This window comes from Sciurus vulgaris (genome assembly GCF_902686455.1).
Source record: "Sciurus vulgaris genome assembly, chromosome: 7".
Taxonomy (NCBI): domain Eukaryota; kingdom Metazoa; phylum Chordata; class Mammalia; order Rodentia; family Sciuridae; genus Sciurus; species Sciurus vulgaris.
This window is the reverse complement of record NC_136467.1, coordinates 7968577-7986616: the sequence shown is the minus strand read 5'-3', so window position 1 is coordinate 7986616 and position 18040 is coordinate 7968577. Positions and strand designations below refer to the sequence as shown.

Genomic DNA, 18040 nt, shown 5'->3' with positions numbered 1-18040 from the left:
GAAAGGTTTCTACTGTCTGAAAAAGTTTTAAAGCCTCTAGGCTGTGGTTCTCCAGGTCCATTTTACATCCAGAGTTCTGAGATGCTGAGCTCTGCGGTCACCAGGGCTCCCTCCCAACCCAGACTCCCTGGAACAGTGAGGAGCTTGATAAGAGGTGTGGGGCCCGGGTGGGTGCCAGTGCCACGTGTCAGGGAGGGCCCTGCGTCCCTTCCTGCTCCACCCAGCTCCTGCAGCCGCTGGGCCAGAAGCAGGAGGGGGCTGCGGTCGCACTGCCTGGGGGAAGAAGAGAAGACCTTCTTGTCTGTCTGTGGCAGGAGTCAGGAAGTCCCAGTGGCTTCTGCAGCGGGGTCAGCAGTCAGGGACGCTTGTCCTACCTGGACATTACCAGGCTTCCCTCAGGTGGGGGTGAGTGTGCTCCCAGCATGTGTGCTGTGGGTGGAGGCAAGAGCTTGCAGGCCAGGAGGTGGATGTGAGAGCGCTTCCCGAACCCCACCTTGCTGTACAGCTGACCACCAGCTGCTGCTGGCCAGGTTTCTGAGGCGCCCGCACACCACATCATGTGCTATTTTCGTCTCCATGTTGGCCAGTGCAGGGGGCAGGATTCCAGGCCCTCCAGTTCCTGTGAGCATGAGGCTTGCTGGTCAGGTCAGCTAGAGTCCTTCAGTGGGATTTTTCTTTTTCCTTCATTGTGCTTCTAGATTCCCCGAGACAGCCATTGTTCAGCAAAGGTGCTGGGCATGGCAGTTCCTCCAGATGGGGTCAGATTCCTGGCTCACACAGAGGAGCAGAGCTGCAGAGCAGAGGGTTTAGGAGATGAGAGAAGGAGCATGCTGATTTTAGGTGGATTTTAGGACCCAGAGGGACCAAGGAAAGGTGAGGGAAGGTGTCAGCAGTGAAGAGTGGCCTTTGCCACTGGGCTTGCCTGGGGGTGCTAGGAGGAAAGTGGAGGCTGTTCTTGCTCTGTGGCCTCATCCACACCCACTGTGCTGTCATGGAGCAGAGCCTCTCGCAGAGGCTTGACCACAGGGTTTCGATTGTGTGTAAAAATTAATTTGGTGCCATCTGGGTAGTTCAGCTTTCCTCCAAAGTCAATTATAAATTTTAAAACAGCTGTTTTGTGCTTCAAGTGAAAAAGTCCCGCAACACACCCTGAACTGCAAATAGAACGCCAAGCCACCAGAACAGCAGTGCTAGGGAAGTAAGTGGGTTTCCTAGAAGTGCGCCTGAGCGTCCCGCGGCTCCTCCGGGCCCTCCCTCCCGTCTTGGTGGAAGTGGTACTTTGCACTTGCAAAGTGAAAGCCACAGCTTCTGTCTTTCCCGCCATCGTCATCTTCGTCATCTTCGTGGTGGAGCCGATGTGCTCCTGGGGCAGGGCCGCGGGGGCCTGTGGGACTCTCTACGTGGGATCCACCATCCCCAGCCCTTTCCGGGAGGGACACTTGAGCCTCAAGGAGTGAAGGAGTGTCTTGCAGGGATGGGCCTTCTAGGACCTGGGTTGAGGCCAGACCTGCGGCTGGGGCAGCTGGGGCAGCAGGGGCGGGGGGTGGGGGGGGGCAGGAGACAAGGATTAGCTGGGCCAGAGGCCACTGATGACTTTGAAGCCTTCGGAGGTTCTGGTAGGATGGAGATGTGGAAGTTCTAATTGCTTCGATTTAGTGCTCAGCTGCCTTTTATCTCAAATTCCCTTGAAGTTGGCGGTGTTTTCCCTGCCATGATGTGGAGATAGTGCTTCCCCTGGGGCCCGCAGGCCTCTTCACTGGCTTGGCCACTTTCTGAATTTGTGACCGGAGGCCCTGGCCTCAGCTGGCTGTGGTTTGGTGTCGCACTCTGAGAAGCAGGGAAGTGGAGGGAGAGTGTCCAGAAGCTGCCCAAGACTCTGCTCCCTGATCCTTGGTCAGGTGACACACAGGCAGCCCTACTTTCTGTGAGCAGGGCTGAGAACTGCTTGTTGGGAACACAGTTTCCCTTCCCACAGCTGGTGTTAGTTTCTGCCAGCTCATGAGCCTGGCCAAGGTTTGACCCCTGTGTCTTCAGAGCAGGGACTTTTGTCCTGTGTCCAGTAGCTGGCCTTTGTGAAGGCGCAGCACCTGGTGGCCTCATTAGCATTGTGTATCTAGAGGGCCGACCTTCCTTCCTGTGCTTGGGCCCTACAGGAAGGGCGCTGGTCCAGGAGGCTTTCTGGTTCTGGTGGTAGGACAGACTAGGGGAAGGTGCAGTGAGTTTTGAATGCTGGGCACGGGCTGGCTGCCTTCAGTCTTGCACACTGGAGAGCAGTGAGCGGCAGAGCACCCGAACCCGGGCCGTGACTCTCATCTGGGGAGATCTCACAGGGCAGGTTGAGGTGGAGCACTGGCCTGTCGGCTGCTCGGCAGAGTTGATGGAGCAGCTGCCGCAGAGGGAGTGGGCCGTGCCTTTGTGTCTCAGGGCCCTTGGCAGCTCAGTGCCATGAAGCCTCTAGAGGAAGTGAGTCCAGTGTCCCCCTGTTCCTCTGCCAGGAGTTTCAGGTTCATCTGGGCTCTCTTCTGGTGACAGCAGCTGGTGGCAAGGTGGCATGGTTTTGGGAGGCCCAGTTGCTGGCCTGCCCTGAGCAAAAATCCCAGGAGGTGCCTGTGTGTGTGCGTGCATGCATGCGTGCGTGTGTGTCTGTCCCTGCCCCGTCCCTGTCTATGGCACCTCTGTGCCCCTGGACTTGAGGCCCAGCTCTATCAGCTCCATGGACATGACCCAGGACAAGTACCCACGCACCTCCAATCCCTTCCCAGTGTCATGTGACATCTTTGGGGAGGCCTAAGCCAACTTACCTTTTGTAAACTCAATTTTTAAGCAGTCCGAATCCTCCGGTTGATCCAGAGGAAAGCCTGGATCACAGCTCTCTCAGAAGCACCATGTTCCTGGTCTGGGTTCATCCCTCACAGTGACCTTGCCGGTTAACTGGGTTTATAGACAAGGACTTTAGGGCTCAGAGACTCAGTGGGTCTCACCCAACCTGTTGGTCAGTGGAGGGGCAGGGTTCAGGTCTGGGCCCTGGACTCGTTCTCTGTCACACGCTGTCCCAGTAACGCTCACCGTGATGCTGGCTCGAGAACCTTGCTGGGACCTTGCTGGCCGCCTGCTCCTTTAGGCGTTGTTGCTGACTTAGGTGCCATGGTCGATTTAGAGCTTCCAGCCAGATCCCTCCCTGTCCAGCCAGCTTCCTGCTTCCAGACCCTGCGTAACTATCTGGGAAAACCAAAAGCTGATGCCTGGCACTTACTTCTGTGCCTTTTTAATTTTTTCTATTTAAACAGGCCTCCTGTCTTTATCCACAACTTTGTGGGTTTGTTAGAATAGGAAGTGAAGTACTTCCTATATAAGTCTGAGGCCTGCTGTGTCAATCTCATGTGTTCCCCAGCTTCACGCCAGGGGATGGTCATCCTGCCAGATCAGATGTTTTTTCTCACTCGTGTCTGCAGCAGAAGGTTGTCCGCAGCAGGGACCAGGCCCTGCTGCAGGATGGGGCCTCCCTCCTCACGTGCCTCCCCTTTCCTGCTCTTTTCCTTCTTTCGTTAGTTTAGGAGACTGGTTCAGATTTGGGGGTTCGTGGGCTGGCTGTGTGAGCTGAGACACTGAGAGTAACAGGGTCAGGGACAAGCACATGACTTCTTAAGTGTCTGTTAGGAGACCTGGGCGCATGCCCAAAGTGGGCACGGCTCTTTTGGATGTGCAGTTTGCAAAGACCCCACTCCCTTTGTCTCCAGTGTGAGATTCGTTGCCCACTCAGAACATTCCTTTTGCTGGTGACTGTGTGCAGTATCTTGCTGGGTGGATTTCACTTGCATATCGCCAACTGTTCTTTTTTATTTTTTAAAGGAAATCAAATTACAGATTCACACAGGCTCACTAATTTTATGACTGAGTCTGTCGTCCCTGCCCTGTATGCCAGTTAGTCAAGGCCACTGACAGAGTGTTGGAGAGCTACACACCCATCACCAAAACCCTGAGGCTCACAGGGAACGAGGAGCTTGGAGATGTTCCAAGGGTGTGTGTATGTGACAGTAAATGAGGAGGGGACGGAAAGACGATAGTTCATGCAGTGTTTTTCATCGGCAGGGAGGAACCCAGTTTTCTAAGGGTTTTTTCTTTAAGGATCAGGCACGTCATACATTTTGGCCTTAGAATTCTACTTGCTTTTGGTGTTAGCTGCTTTAAAAATGGAAGAACTCAACATTATGTCTTGCAGGGTGTTGCGGTTGACAGGCAGTCAGAGGCGACATGAGTGAGAACCTCGCTGTCAGTGTCACATAGTGTGAAAGCCAGTCGGTGGCGGTAGCTGTGCCGTTCTCCTCACTGCCTGTCCGAGGGCAAGGCCAGAGCGCTGGCCGGTCAGGTTGGCTGCTGCTCTGCTGCCCCTCGCTTGCTCTGGGCCTGGCCAGTATGGTTTTAGGGGTGGCGTTTGCTGTAGTGGCACTGGGAAGGGGGAGAGATGCCTTCCCGTCTCTGGCTTGGTTGGCGGTCTGTGTCCTGGGGGGTGATCTGCCCACACCTTTCCGGACATTGGAGACATAAACCAGGCGAGGTTGAAGTGGACCCTGCAATCCCCTGCACAGGCGTGAACGGCCAAGCACGTAAGTTAGGTGCCCGGGAAGGGCATACCTCGGCAAAACCATCCTTGCCTCCTGACGTCATTGGCGGGTGTGACTTCTGCCCCTCCCCCATTTCCTGCTGGACTTGATGGTTTGTAGGACCTTCCCGGGTTGTCGATGGCACTTGTCACACTCTACTCTCGGGCCTCCTCAACTTGCAGGAGGGTGTGAATTTGAAGTGAGGAAGACAGTGTAGGTGTTCCTTGGTGTGGTTTGCCACCATCTAGGGTGGAAATCCCTGGCCAGCGGGCCGGCACAGGACTTGCTGTCACGCCTGTGGAGCCTGCTTGGTGCTAGGAGAGGTGCGGAGGTGGCAGGAGAGAAAGCAGAGCTGGGCTGGGAGCAGGCCACCTGCCCACCGGCGGGAGGCGCAGGGTATCCAGAGGCTGTGTCTTCTCTCTGGAGGCACTGAGGGGCCCAGCCCCTGGGAAGTGGCCTCCTTCAGTTGCCCGTGGACATTACACTGGAGAGGGGGATTGCCCTGCACAGAGATAGGCTTTTCTGTGTAATTACTGTTTTAATGAATCAGGTTACACCCTAGCGGTTGGCTGCACAGCGTACTAGGAATTTGGAAGTCTTTATGCTGTACAGAAATCTGTCATCTTAATGGCCCTCTGTGACAAGGTCTAAATGCTAAGTTCTGTGGCGTGTTTGCTGGTTTCAGTGTGGTAATTCAAACTGCATGTTTTCTGAAAGCTGAAAAGAATCAGAGCCGAAACAAATGAGGTATTTTACCTGGTGGCTCAGCTCTTGCTCTGGGGCCCAGATGGCCTGGAGGTGTTTCTCTTTGTCACCTCATAACTGAGCACTGGGGTCTTTGACCGCAAGCTGATTAAAGGGAGAGGGAAGATGGTGTTGCGGGCAGTGCAGGTGTGGCTCAGGGCTAGCGTCCATCTGTGAGCCTTGTCCGGTGCCTGGGTTTCCTTCTCAGCCCAAGGCCGAGTAGCGGCTCTCTTGGGATTGAAGTGCAGGCGACCTCCAGGGTGGCCTTGGGAGCCCCAGCTGGGAGCAGGTCACAGCAGTTTAAGACAGGACTTGATTGGTGGGGACAGAGCTCCTCCGGCCTGCATCCCGGGCCCTCCGTTTTCACTTCATGCGAGTGAAAAACAAATATCTGTTCCCTTTTTTTTAAAGTGGTTCTGCATCTGCTTTGGTTTTGGGATGGTGGGTGTTGATGTCCCAGAGTTCCATGTGGTGAGGTCACAGCTGCCTGGAAGATGCCCCTGTCCAGCCATCGCAGCCATGTGTCCGTGGCCGGCTGCTTCCCTGGGCTTTGGCCCTCCTGCCGCAGCTCCCGCTCCCAGGAGGCGGAGTGCAGCTAGGAGTCGGGGACTCCGAAGGGAGTGGGCCTCCTGCCCTCTGCCAGGGAGGTTGCTGGCCGAGGCAGAGATGTAAACCACTCACTGCTTGGCATATGCGCAAGTGAAGACGGGAGTCCCCCGAGCTGGTGGGTATTTCTTCCAGAGCTTCGTTTCTTGTTAGAATTCAAAGTTTTAATATTGCAGCTCAGTTTTCTCTTTGATCTTAATGTGCTCATCTCACTTTTTCCTACCCCAGCCCCCATTCTTTATTTTTGTAAGCCCAGTGAGCTTAGTCCAGCAGGCACTTTTTTTGGGGTTCTCCGCCTGGCTGTCCTGCTTGCTTGGCTGCCCCTGGAGCAGAGTCACTGTGGGATGGAGATGCTTCATTTAGCAGTGTGTTCACTTTAAGTAGAGACTCTCTAATAGACTTTCAGACCAAAGTTGGTTATTTCTCAAAGATGCCATCTTTTTTTTTTTTTTTTGCGGTACTGGGGATTGAACCCAGGGCCCTGTGCTTGTAAGGCAAGCGCTCTACCAAGTGAGCTATGTCCCCAGCCCAGATGCCATCTTTTTTAACATTTAAAAAAATTTTGTAGATGGACACAATATCTTTTTTTATTTATCTATTTTTATGTGGTGCTGAGGATCGAACCACAAACGCTCTGCCACTGAGCCCCAATCCCGGCCCCAAAGATACCTTCTTATTTTCTTTGGTCCAATAGCTTTATTCTCTGGTTCTCTCATATGGTCCTAGTGCTTTTAAACTTTAGTATTTATTTAATTTTAAGAATGATTTCTGTGTAGGCCATTCTGGTGGCTTGGCCTTTAGTCTGGCAAGAAATCCACAATCATCTAGTTTCAGATATGTAATATCCTAAAGAGTGTTATTAGATTTTTATATTTAAATTTATTTATTATGTAGTAGTTTTTAAGACGTATTTGCTGCTCAGGGAAGCGTGCGCGACAGTCAAATCCCCCCAGGGTCTTTGTACGAGAGTGCATAATGGTTTGTGAACTGTGCTTCGTGAGTTTCCAGAGAGATGATTTCAGCTTAGTGACTGTGCCCGTCTTCTTGATGCCAGAAGCCAGGCGTGTTTGTTTTAAAGCAGACACGGCGTCCACTGGGTTTAGAATATTTCAAGTACTGACAGCCTGCAGACCTCGCTGGCCAGCTTAGAAATGCGCTGTGACCATTCCTTGGTTCTTAAGTGATGTGACTCAGAGCTTGGGATCCAGTGCCTTCGCTGTGTGCTGTGGCTGGTGTTTGTGAGTGGCGCGGGCCCACCCACCCTGGACAGTGTGCAGAGTGCTTTAATAGGCGCCCCTGCCTGCTCCCAGCACCATTTACATTTTGATAAATCTTGAGAAAAAAAGGAGTGAAATGCAAATAGAGAAAGAATAGACTCTAACCAGGCAGCTGCCCGGGACCCTGATTTCCAATTCACCAGGACAGTCTCCCTCATTTCACTCCTTCGCATTTCTCTTCTGCTTCCCAGACACACATACTTTTTACATTTACCTTATTCAGGTGTCACTCTGCAAAAACAGCAGTGTGTTTCTGGTTTTTAAGAAAAGCACACAGTATTTTAGGTGCCGTGTGGATTTTTTTCTTCCTTTTTTTTTTTTGGCGGTACTGGGGATTGAACCCGGGCCCTCCCACGTGCTAGGCGAGCACTCACCGTCCAGTCCGTTTTGTTTTATTTTGATACAGGGCCTTGCTAAGTTGTCCAGAGTGGCCCTGAACTTGCCATCTTCCTGCCTGTCTCTGGTTAGCTGCTCACAGGTGACCACCATACCTGGCCTGTGTGACTTTCCTCGGGTGGATTCCTGCTGGTCGGCTCACTTTAAACCGTACCTTTATGTATCTCTGTCATGTACCCTTAGGACTGACTGCGAAGTACTTTAACGAGGCCATGCTGAGGCTTTTAATTGACTAATTGCTTGGAAAAACTGAGTCATGGCTCCTGAATAAGGGATTAACATTTTTTTTTTCTGTAATTAACCATAATTAATAAGAAAATTTTATTCATACTTCACAAATAAAAATTTTAGTTTCAGTTTTTCAGGAAAAATTCAGTTTCGAGTGGCCTTCCTTTACTTCAGGTATAAAATCAAACCGCCTGGTGTAAACTGCCCGGCCTGACAGTGCCCCACTCCCCTCCATGGCCTTGTCCGCTGCCTGCCCTGCCCTCTTCTCCCACTTGGCTCCCTTCTTTTCTGTGAGCGTGCTGGGTTCACCCGCCTAGCACCTTGCTGTGGCTGGTCTCTGCCTGGTGTGCTCCTCCTGTCCTGTTACCCTGGGGTTGGTCCTGCTGGCCAGGTCCCAGGGCAGGTGCCATTCCAGAAGGCTCCCTAGTCTGAGGTAGCTGGTCACTTGCTCCCATCTCTGCTAGTTTGTTTTCCTCAGTGTCTGCCAGCAGTGTGCTTGTTTGCATCTCTCTCTCTCCCCCTGGAATGTGCAGTCCAGCAGGACAGGGACTTTTGTCTTTGTGGCTCATTGCTGCATTCGCCTGCGCCTCCCCAGTAAGTACTCAAGAAATACTTGGGGGACCCAGTGAGTAAGGGTGAACAAGGGCGGGGGAAGCAACCCTTTGTTGGTGATTTTCTCTGTGCTGGGTGATGGGTGGGTGATTCTCTCAGGCTTAATCCTCCTAAGCGCTTACCCATGAAGAAGCTGAGTTGAGTAACTGCTGTCCAGCCTGACAGTCACCCCAAGGCTGGGCACTGAGCAACCTGTTTTTCAGGTTTGTAGCAGTTCGGTGGCTGCAGCTTGCAGGAGACGTGGCATCTGCTCCAGTGCATGTGTGTGCTTGCACCCCCTGGCTTCTGGGAACGTGGATGATTGCTCCCCAGACTAGTTCATGGGGACACGTGGTGCCTTGTTTGCCATGACCCCAGAAGGCTGTTGTGGTTCCTGTACTACTGGATGGGGCCACCTGGAAACCATTCTGGGCTGGGGGGTGCATGGCAGGCAGTGCTGTGCTGAGTCATTGCTCCCGTGCCCCAGAGATAGGGATGGGATGCTCTGGAAGCGGCTGCCTGCTGGGTGAGCCAGGCTTCCTCTCATCAGAGGGCATCAGAGGGCGCTGCAGCAGGCGGTGAGCTGCAGACTAACCCCTGCAACTCCGGAGGCCTAGCCTTGGGGGTCCGCCCCTGAACTAAAGGCAGCAGGTTGTTTGCGTTCTGTGTTTAGTACTGTCCTCCTTTCCCCTTTCTGCCTCTGCTGAGGAGTTGGTCCCATTTGACAAAACAGACAAAACTTTCTCCCAGGGAAGAGCAGAGAACAGGGTAATTGGATGGAACGGAACTGACAAGCCAGCTGTTTTGTCCACCGTGTAGGTGCGTCAGCCAGCAGGTCCTTGCTGAGCACCCGCCAGACTCTCAGGGACAGTGTGCGCGACACTCCAGAGAGTGGGCCTCAGCTGAATTCCTCCCACGTGCGTCAGGTCCTTGGCTTGTCTCAGGTTCTGGTGTTGTTTGGATCTGAACTGTGGCTGTGCGAGGTCAGATTAGAAGGAGGACTGTCTCCGGTGTGCTCTAACTGTTTTAACTAGGTTTTTTTTTTTTTTTTTTAAAGTAAAAAGTTTGAAACATTCCCTCAACTTTTCAGCATTTCGGGGCATTTGGAAAAGTTAGTGCCTCATCCTTAGGGTAGGATTTTAGTCTTTTTATGATTGTTAGGTCCTAAGGTGGCTTCAGAGCAGGGTTTCTGCCGGGACTTCTTTTCAACTTAACATACTTGACTTCAGCATTTTGATTAAAGGAAATGTCTTCTAGTTTGTGGCCATTTAAGCAAGTATGACTTGAAAGTAAAACAAGAGAAGTTTAATCATTGGCAAATCAATGACAAGTTGTTTTTCTTTCTTTCTAGTTATATATGGGAAGCTGTTGATATAAAAAATAGCATACTTTATAAAATCAGCATCTGTGGAAACGTGGATATCGTCCAGTGTGGGCCATCAAGTGCGGTTTGCATGTACAACTTGAAGACGAGCACCTACCGCTCAGTGGGTAAGTGAAGCGGGTCTCGGTGGCCGGATGGCAGCACGTCCCGGTTTTACATGTGGCTTCACGTGGGTAGCTGTATGACGTAGCTGTGTTCACAACTGTATATTTTTGTAGCACTTTCTTTCTGTGTTTTGTAATAGTCACAGTGGCAAATTGGAATGTCCCCTAGGTTTCCTCCATCTGGTGGACAGTATGAAAACGGTGGTTAGGAGGAATGGTACAGATGTGCATTTAACGCAGAAAGATGGTTCCTGCGGGCTCTCCCTTCTCACCCAGGATTTTCTTAAGTGTGCTCTACTTTCCCTCCTGCGCCTGGTCTGTCGTGCCCAGCCCCGACTCCTGGCACCTTTCAGCTTTCTTCTCTGGTGGTCTGATTGTCAGGCAGTGCCCTCATGTGGTTGCTGGCATCCTCACACGAAGAGTTAAATAGTCCTGAGGAGGTAATCTGGGGGGGGGGGGGGGTGCCACTTGGGCTCACGTCTGCCTCCAGATGTGCTTTTTGGGTCAGGATCCCTTTCCTGTTGAGGATTATGGGTGCCAGGGGGTCGACAGCTCTGCCAGGTCACAAGGGAGTGGGTTATGGCACATGCCCACAGGAGGGGACGCGGAGCCCTGCTTTGGCAGTGGGGTCTCCGTGGTGGTCTTTGACCAAGGCAGCTCAGATGCCAGGTGCCGTTCTGTCATGAACAGTGGGGAAGGGGAGACTGTGTGTCTTGAGCAGGCGTTGGGGGCAGTAGCCAGACGGGGTGCTGGGTGGTGTTCGGGTCTGGGAGAGACAGCTTACTGTGGCAGCTGTGTCTGGCATTGTGAATGGAGATTCCTTCACACACAGTTCAAGGGCTTTTTAGAAAGTGGTGTGGAGGGTAGCAGATAAAGAGGTGCCCGGTCTCCTGGGAGGGGTCTGACTATTCGATTTCCCTCAGCAAAGACTTTCCAGGCTGAGAACATAGGTGAGAGGGATCTGAGGCCCAGGAGGGAGAGCTGAGAAGCACCTGTTATTTTGAGTTCTCGGGTGAGACCTGTTGTTTCTTGGTGATGTACTCAATTTATGGAGGAGATTGCCATTTTCCTCATTGGGATCTTAATTCAGAGAGACCACTAGTGAGCCTGTTGGCCAATATTATTTAGGTTTCAGAAAGGGGAAAATGTAGTCTTCTCTTGACTTTAGAGTACTTGAGTCTCATAGTTTTGGCTGATGGAAGTGTGTCTTGTAGTTGGCTGCAGTACAGTGTAGAGTGACGTAACATGCTTAACGCAGTGTAGACCGGCCACTGGGAGGATGCTCGTGTGGTGGGCCTGGCTGGAACAGTTAGTGACCAGGTTCTGTCAGCTTTGAAAGCCAGGAAGGAGAGGTGGCATTTTCTGGGAGGTGAAGGATCCACTACAGATTCTTTGTGACAGTAATGGAGAGGTGATCCTATAGGAGGTATTTTCAGAGCACTGGCCCCAGGGGATTAAGAAGGTTGCTCAGGGGTAGGGACTGAGGCAGCTAGATGAGTCAAAACTAAGTTGTAGTTTAGGTTCATGATTTGAACCAGCAGTTTCTGGTCTCCTTTTCTACCTGTAGACATACATGACAGATGCCTTCCCTGGAGCCTCAGACTCCCCGAGAGAGTGATGATGTATACTTTTAGCCCAGAGGTAATTTGCTCTTTTTCTTCATCTCCAGGAAGGAAATCGTATTCCTAAGTGAGTGACATTAATGTTAGCATAGGGACAATCTCAATAAATCTAATTTTGCTAATTCGTGTATGCAATAAAAATAACATTTGTTGTGCACGTAGGTGTCAGGTCTTATGTGTTTAAATAAAATATTTCATTTAATTTGTTCAACAGCCTTTTGAAGTGAGTGATTGCATATCCCTTATCTTTTAAATGAAGACACTGGAGCATAAAGTAGGTAAACAAACAGCTTGCTTACTCAGGCTGTTTCCAGAGTTGCAGGGGTGCTGGGACAGGTATACAGCTGAAATGGGAATGGGATGCGAGGCTACACTGCCCTGAGAGGATGACTGAGAAACTAACTTATGATTTTGGTAGAAAGCAAAAAAGGTGAACTTTCCAAACAACCACACTAACGAGTGCACAGTAGGTCAATAGGAGCTGGTATCCCCAGCACCGTGGTGCACGCCTGTAATCCCAGAAGCAGAGGATTGGAAGTTCAAAGCCAGCCTCAGCAACTCAGAGAGACCCTGTCTCAAAATAAAAAGGGCTGGGGAAATGGCTCAGTGGTCAGGTGTCTCTGGGTTCAATTCCTGGTACCCCTGCCCCTAAAAAAAATGTTAAGGCTCTAGTATGAGACTAAATCTGAGGGTATGGAGGCGCTTACACCTCTGTCCGAGGTTAGGGCTGTTCTCCATCCTCTTTTCAGAGAGCCAGCCTGTTCAGATGGGCCTGTAGGAGCTCAGCACAGGGCTGGAGGGGAGGCATGCATGGGGTCCCCCAGGTGGGGGGCTTGCTGCGCAGCCATCGGATACCCTGCCCCTTACAGCCGCCGGTCTGGTCTAGCCTCTGCGCTCGCCCTTGCACTGCCTCCTTGGTCCCCGGCCCTCCCTCAACCCACACCCATCGCCGCGGCCCCGCCCACCCCAGCCGCTCCCGCCCCGCCCCGCCCCGCCCCCTTGGCCCCACCCAAGGTGACTTTACCTCCTGGCCCCGCCCACCTCCCCTCCCCAGGCTCTGGCCTCAAGGGCCTCCCTGCCCTGCCTCACCCCAGCCTTGCCCACCACCCGTGACTGCGGGGAGTCCTTCATGATCCCACAGCCTCGGCCCTGGGAGCCTCCCCAGGGGCGGGCCTTGTGTGCTCTTTGTATGAGCCGGTCAGGAAAAACAGTTTGCAAAAGACTGGGAATTTCAGGTAGGGAAGGACGGTGGGCAGACCTTCGCGCAGATGCGGGCACGAGAACGCACTGCGTTGTGAACCGTTGCTGTGGGGCTTTCCTGGGCTTGGACCTCTCGCTCACTGGCTTCGTATTTTTTTACCTCTGTCCTCTTCTGCTCCCCCTGCCCTTCCTTCCCAAGGCCTCAGTTGAATGTGTAGAATTAAATCTGTTCTAATCTGGGTTTATGACATATTCATCATCAATCTAGGGACGAACCTTTTAGGAAATTGGGTTGTGTTACAATACAGTGAATCCTATCTGACAAAAACAAGGATCTTGAGAGTAACCATTATCTGGCTTTCCCCCCTTCCCTTTTTCTCTATTGGAAATTGTCATTAGTTCATATCCTCTATTTAAATGATTTTATGACCTATATATTCTATTCAAAAATTTTTCACTCTCATTTCCAGAAAAACTAGTTGCATATATGTTACTAATTTTTTTTTTTTATATTTAACTTTTGCCATGCATAACTTTTTGGGACTTACGGTAACATTAATAGTGTATATCAAAATAGCCGTACTGTTGTCTTTCACTATCGTTTATTACTTCTAACTGCTGCAATATTTTGTAGTGTGAACCTACAACAGTTCATTCATCCACTCTTCTGTTCACGGGTCTTTGGGTTGTTTCCAGGTTTTTGCTATTGTGAGGAGTAGTAGATACTCTTTCACGTTTCTTTTTACAGGTGTATATGTAAGCATAACATTCCCTTGTGTGTATGTGTACCTGGGACTGCTGTAGCTCAGCTGTGGTACTTGAGTGTCCACTTTAGGACAGATTGCCTTGCTAACGTAGATAATGGTTGTACTAATTTACACTTCACCTGCCACATAGGACAGCCCTGGCATTGTACTTCCAACCCAGTATTTAATTTTTACCACCCAAGTGGCTATAAATGGTATGTCAGTGTGGCCTCATATGCAGTTACTTGGTTACCAGTGATACTGAACTCCTCTTCCTGTCTATTGATGTATGGTTCCTTCTTGTCAGACTGTGTCTGGTTGACCATTGGATATGGCCTGTCTTTTCTCTCTGGAAGCTTAGAATTTTCTTTGCCTTTGATATCAGAACTCACCATAAAGTGGCTAGATAGTGGGTTTTTCCTTTTCTCTCCTCTTTGGAATGCTGGGTGTGCTCTTAGCTATAGATAACTCATTATTTTCTGCAATTATAAAAAATTTTGTGTGTGATTGTAGTTGATGTTGTTGTTATTATTATTATTATTATTATTTGTGCTAGGGATTGAACCCATGGGTGCTTAACTACTGAGTCACATCCCCAACCCTTCTTTACTTTTTATTTTGAGACCAGGTCTCACTAAGTCGCTTAGGGTCTCACTGAATTGCTGAAGATGGCTTTGAACTTGTAGTCTTCCTTTCTCAGCTTCCTGAGTCACTGGGTTTACAGGCGTGTGCCACCATGCTTGGCTGTATGTAGATATTCTTGATGTTAGTTCTTTGCTAGGTCTGTGGATCTCCTAGTTTATAACTTTTTGGGTTCCTTTAGGCTAGTTTTTGGGTAAATTTCTTAAGAGTTAATCTTGCCTATTGTAGTTAGTGAAAGTTTTTGAGTCTTAAGAAATCTTTTTCTACATTAAGACATAAAAGGTATTTTCAACCAGTTTTTAAAGTCTGCTTTTCGATGTTTGCATCTTTAATCCACTTAGAGTTGATTTTTGTATCAGTGGTAAGCAGGGGTCCAGTTTTATCTTTATCCTTGTGAATGACCACTTTGTTTCCAGTGCCTTTTGTTGAACAGTCCCACCCCCATCTGATGTAGTACTTCTTCCTGATCAAAGTTTGATGCACACGTGTGTCTCTGTGCTCTTTCTTTTAGTCTGTTGGTCTCTCTTCTAGTCTGTCAGTTTACCTGTTCCTGTACCAACCCTGATCATATTTTTATGTAGTTAATTCTGAATTCTTAGAGTTATGTCCAGACAGACTGAGACACAGTCACCCTACATGTGGGCCTTTTAAAAATTTTGATTTTGCAGCATGTGGGTGAGAAGCATTAAAGGATTTGAGCCATACATTCTTATTTATGGTTTTGGAGATCACATTGGTAGAAGATGAATGGTCAAGGGTGATGGTGAGGGACAAGATAAGGGTGGAGGGCGGGGACCAGTTGGGAGAGGTGATGTATGCTGGTGGTAGCAGGGCTGGAGAAGTGCGGATGAGTTTGAGGTGGGCAGGGAGCGGGGTTCAAGCAGCTGAACTTCCTGGTGTCTGAATGTAGTGGATGAGGGAACGATGGGAGTCAGGTTGTGGGTCTGAACAGTTAGGGTGGGTGGGATGCCATTCCTGAGGTAGAGAATTCTGGGGCAGGGAGGGTTTCGTAAGTTTACGAGCTTTCAGGTAAATGATAGTGCCACTTTGAATTTGCTTCTCCTTGGAAGTAGCTTTGTGGTTACGTATGTTTCATAGCCTGCTCATTCTCTTTCCTCTCTAAACAGGCGACTCTCATTTGAAAAGTGCAACCAGGTCACTTCTGGAGTTCAACACGACAGTCAGCTGTGATCAGCAAAGCACAGGCCACAGAATCCAGAGCAGCATCACCTTCCTGTGTGGGAAAACCCTGGTGAGTGGAAGGTCAGGCTGAGAGAAGCTGCCGAAGCACTTTTAAGTGTCCTTTTAGGATTTAAAGCTATGACTGCTGCATTTTCAGACCCACAAGGTCTCACCTGAAGACCTCTGAAATAGAACCAGTGTTGTTAACTTTGGATCAGCTCATTGACTGTACTGGTATTTGCATTGAGATCTTAAAAGAGAATCTGTTTACAGCAGCATGAAACGTGAAGGTTTATATTCTGGAGTAAGCTGCTCCTGTTTCACTTTAATTTCCCTTAAGATTTCCGTGTTCACCGTTCAAGAATCAGAATTGTGAAGAGCTTTTTGGTTTGCCTGTGGGAGTGTCAGGGTTAATCCTGAGTGGCGTGTCTTGCAGGGGTGTCACGGCTGACCAGTCTGGAGTCAGCGCTGTGCAGTCTGGCAGAGGAGCTGGTCAGAGATGGGGGCTGATGGTGTTCAGACTGGGTCCGATGCAGATGCACATGAGCTGCTCGCAGGGGCCCTCCCGGGAAGCACGAGGGTTGTGCCTTCCTCCTCTGATTTTGCTGGCATTTGATCCAGAGCACATTTGGGGTTTGGGAGCAGAAGACCCTGGGGCCAACGTCCCAGAAGCCTGCTGTGCTTGCTTGTTGGGGCAGTGGAGCAGTTTCGGACTGATCACACTCAGATTGAGCTGAATTTCAGGAAGCTTTTGTCTCCGAATTTCCCAATCTGGGAATCTCCTGACCTAGTTTAACTAAAGCCGTGGTGTCCCCTGCTGTCTCCTGTATTGTCAGTAGCCTTTACTGTGTTCTGTCTTTAAAAAAGAAGCCTCATATGATATGCTAACGATTTTTTTTTTAAATAGGGAACTCCTGAATTTGTGACTGCCACGGAATGTGTGCATTACTTTGAGTGGAGGACCACAGCAGCCTGCAAGAAGGACACCTTCAAAGCTAATAAAGAGGTAACAGGACTTGAGATCATGTGAGTGTGAAGTCTCTTCTGGAGACCGTTAGGATTTGAAATACTGCTTCCAACCTTCTGGGGTGAAATATCTTTTTTTAGTTTTCAAACTGCAGTTGAGTAGAGATACCATGTGATTTAATTGTAATGGCTTTTCTGGGTGGCTCTTATTTTTAGGACAGGGCATTTACAATGTCACAGATTGTGATTTTTTGGTCCAGATTAGAACTGGACCGGCTCACCCATGTAAGGCAGCTTCATTCTCGGGTTTTGGATCTGTGCAGTGCACTTAGCCATGCCACATGGGTGGGCCTGGGTTCAGTTGTTCACTGTCCTGCAGGAGCCCTGCCGAAAGCTTGTCCTGTTCAGATAACTGATTCTTCTTGCGCTTCTCTGTTGGCGTTCCTTTCCTGTGGGGTACTGGGGTGGGACCTACAGGTGCTTTACCACTGAGCTCCATCGTACCCAGTGTTATCTTTTGTTTCGAGACAGGGTCTCAATAAGTTGCCCAGGCTGACCTTCAGCTTAGGGTCTTTCTGCCTCAGCCTCCTGTCACAGAAGAACGAGTGTGCACCACTGCACCTGGCTAGCTTTCTGTTCTTAAGGATCAGAGACCGTTGAGATCTGGGCGCTTGGCAGATGGCCGTGATCAGTGATTTTTTACTGGCAGCCTACTGTTACATAGCTTAAGAAGGGTAAAGAGAGATGTTTGTTTTTTTTTTTTTAAATCAAGTGACGATTAGTAGATCATCACTGAGTTTGCAGTTATGACCATCTGTTAAAGAAAAGACAGTGAAGTGGAAGGGGCAGCGTCGCCTTCAGAAGAGAGCATAAAGACACTCAGTGAAGAAAAGTTTAAAGTGAATGGATTAAGGCTGATATTTGGGAGGTGATGTCAGATTTAAACCTAAGGAAGTTTTGAAACGTAAGCTGTTGGGCAGTACGCTGTCAGTGGTAGGAACAGCGTCTCAAAGCTGAAATCCTTGGGGGTGGTCATCCGAAAGCGTCTGGTTGGCTGGCCCTGTCTGCTGTCCCATGAGGCCCCAGTCTTCTCTTGGCCCCATGGACATTCTCCTGGGCTGAGGTTCTCCAGCTTGCTAGTTGTACTCGTGATTTTGTTTTATCCGAGTGCCTCCTTACCTCGCTTTGCCGAGTTGACGTGTTTCTTTGCCTGTGAAACAGCTGCTTTCCAAATAACCACACAGCAATTCGTTTTCCATGAGTCAGAACTCACAGACCGTAGCCTGCGGGCTGAGCAAGAATGGCGTTTCCATTTTTACAGGGTTGTGAGAAGAATGAGAATATGTGACAGATCAGTGCGACCCACAGAGCCTGAAATATTTTCCATGTGGCCCTTGGCAGGGAAGGTGCTGGTCTCTTTCTGAGTAGTTTTGGGGTGGGGTGGGGTGGGAGGTGGAGTCCGTGTTTTCGTCAGTGACCTTTATTTCTCTCAGTCCACGTGAAGATGCAAGAGAAGCACTGCAGTCCTCGGTTGCTTCTCCAGGTGTGGGCGGCCTTCATGGTTGAGAGCCTGTCGTGGACTGGACAGGCAGAGTCTTGTCATGTTTCCAGGTGGTTCTGGCCTCAGGGAGCCTGTAGACTGGCTGGAGGGAGACTCACCTTCGGACTGGCTGGCTCACCCGTTTTCCGCTGCAGGGATGGCTGTATTAGGTGGGAAGAACTGGAGAGCACGGTCCCGCTGCCACCAGCAG

General features: G+C 50.2%; 1 protein-coding gene across 1 annotated transcript in view; it reads left to right on the top strand.

Annotated features, from left to right (window-relative positions):
• The window catches only part of IGF2R (insulin like growth factor 2 receptor), a 100898-nt gene that overhangs the window by 8099 nt on the left and 74759 nt on the right, over positions 1 to 18040 (top strand). The window contains exons 2-4 of the mRNA XM_079146596.1: positions 9795 to 9934; positions 15269 to 15393; positions 16231 to 16329. Coding sequence (XP_079002722.1) covers positions 9795 to 9934; positions 15269 to 15393; positions 16231 to 16329 — 364 coding nt within the window. The remainder of the gene's footprint in view (positions 1 to 9794; positions 9935 to 15268; positions 15394 to 16230; positions 16330 to 18040) is intronic.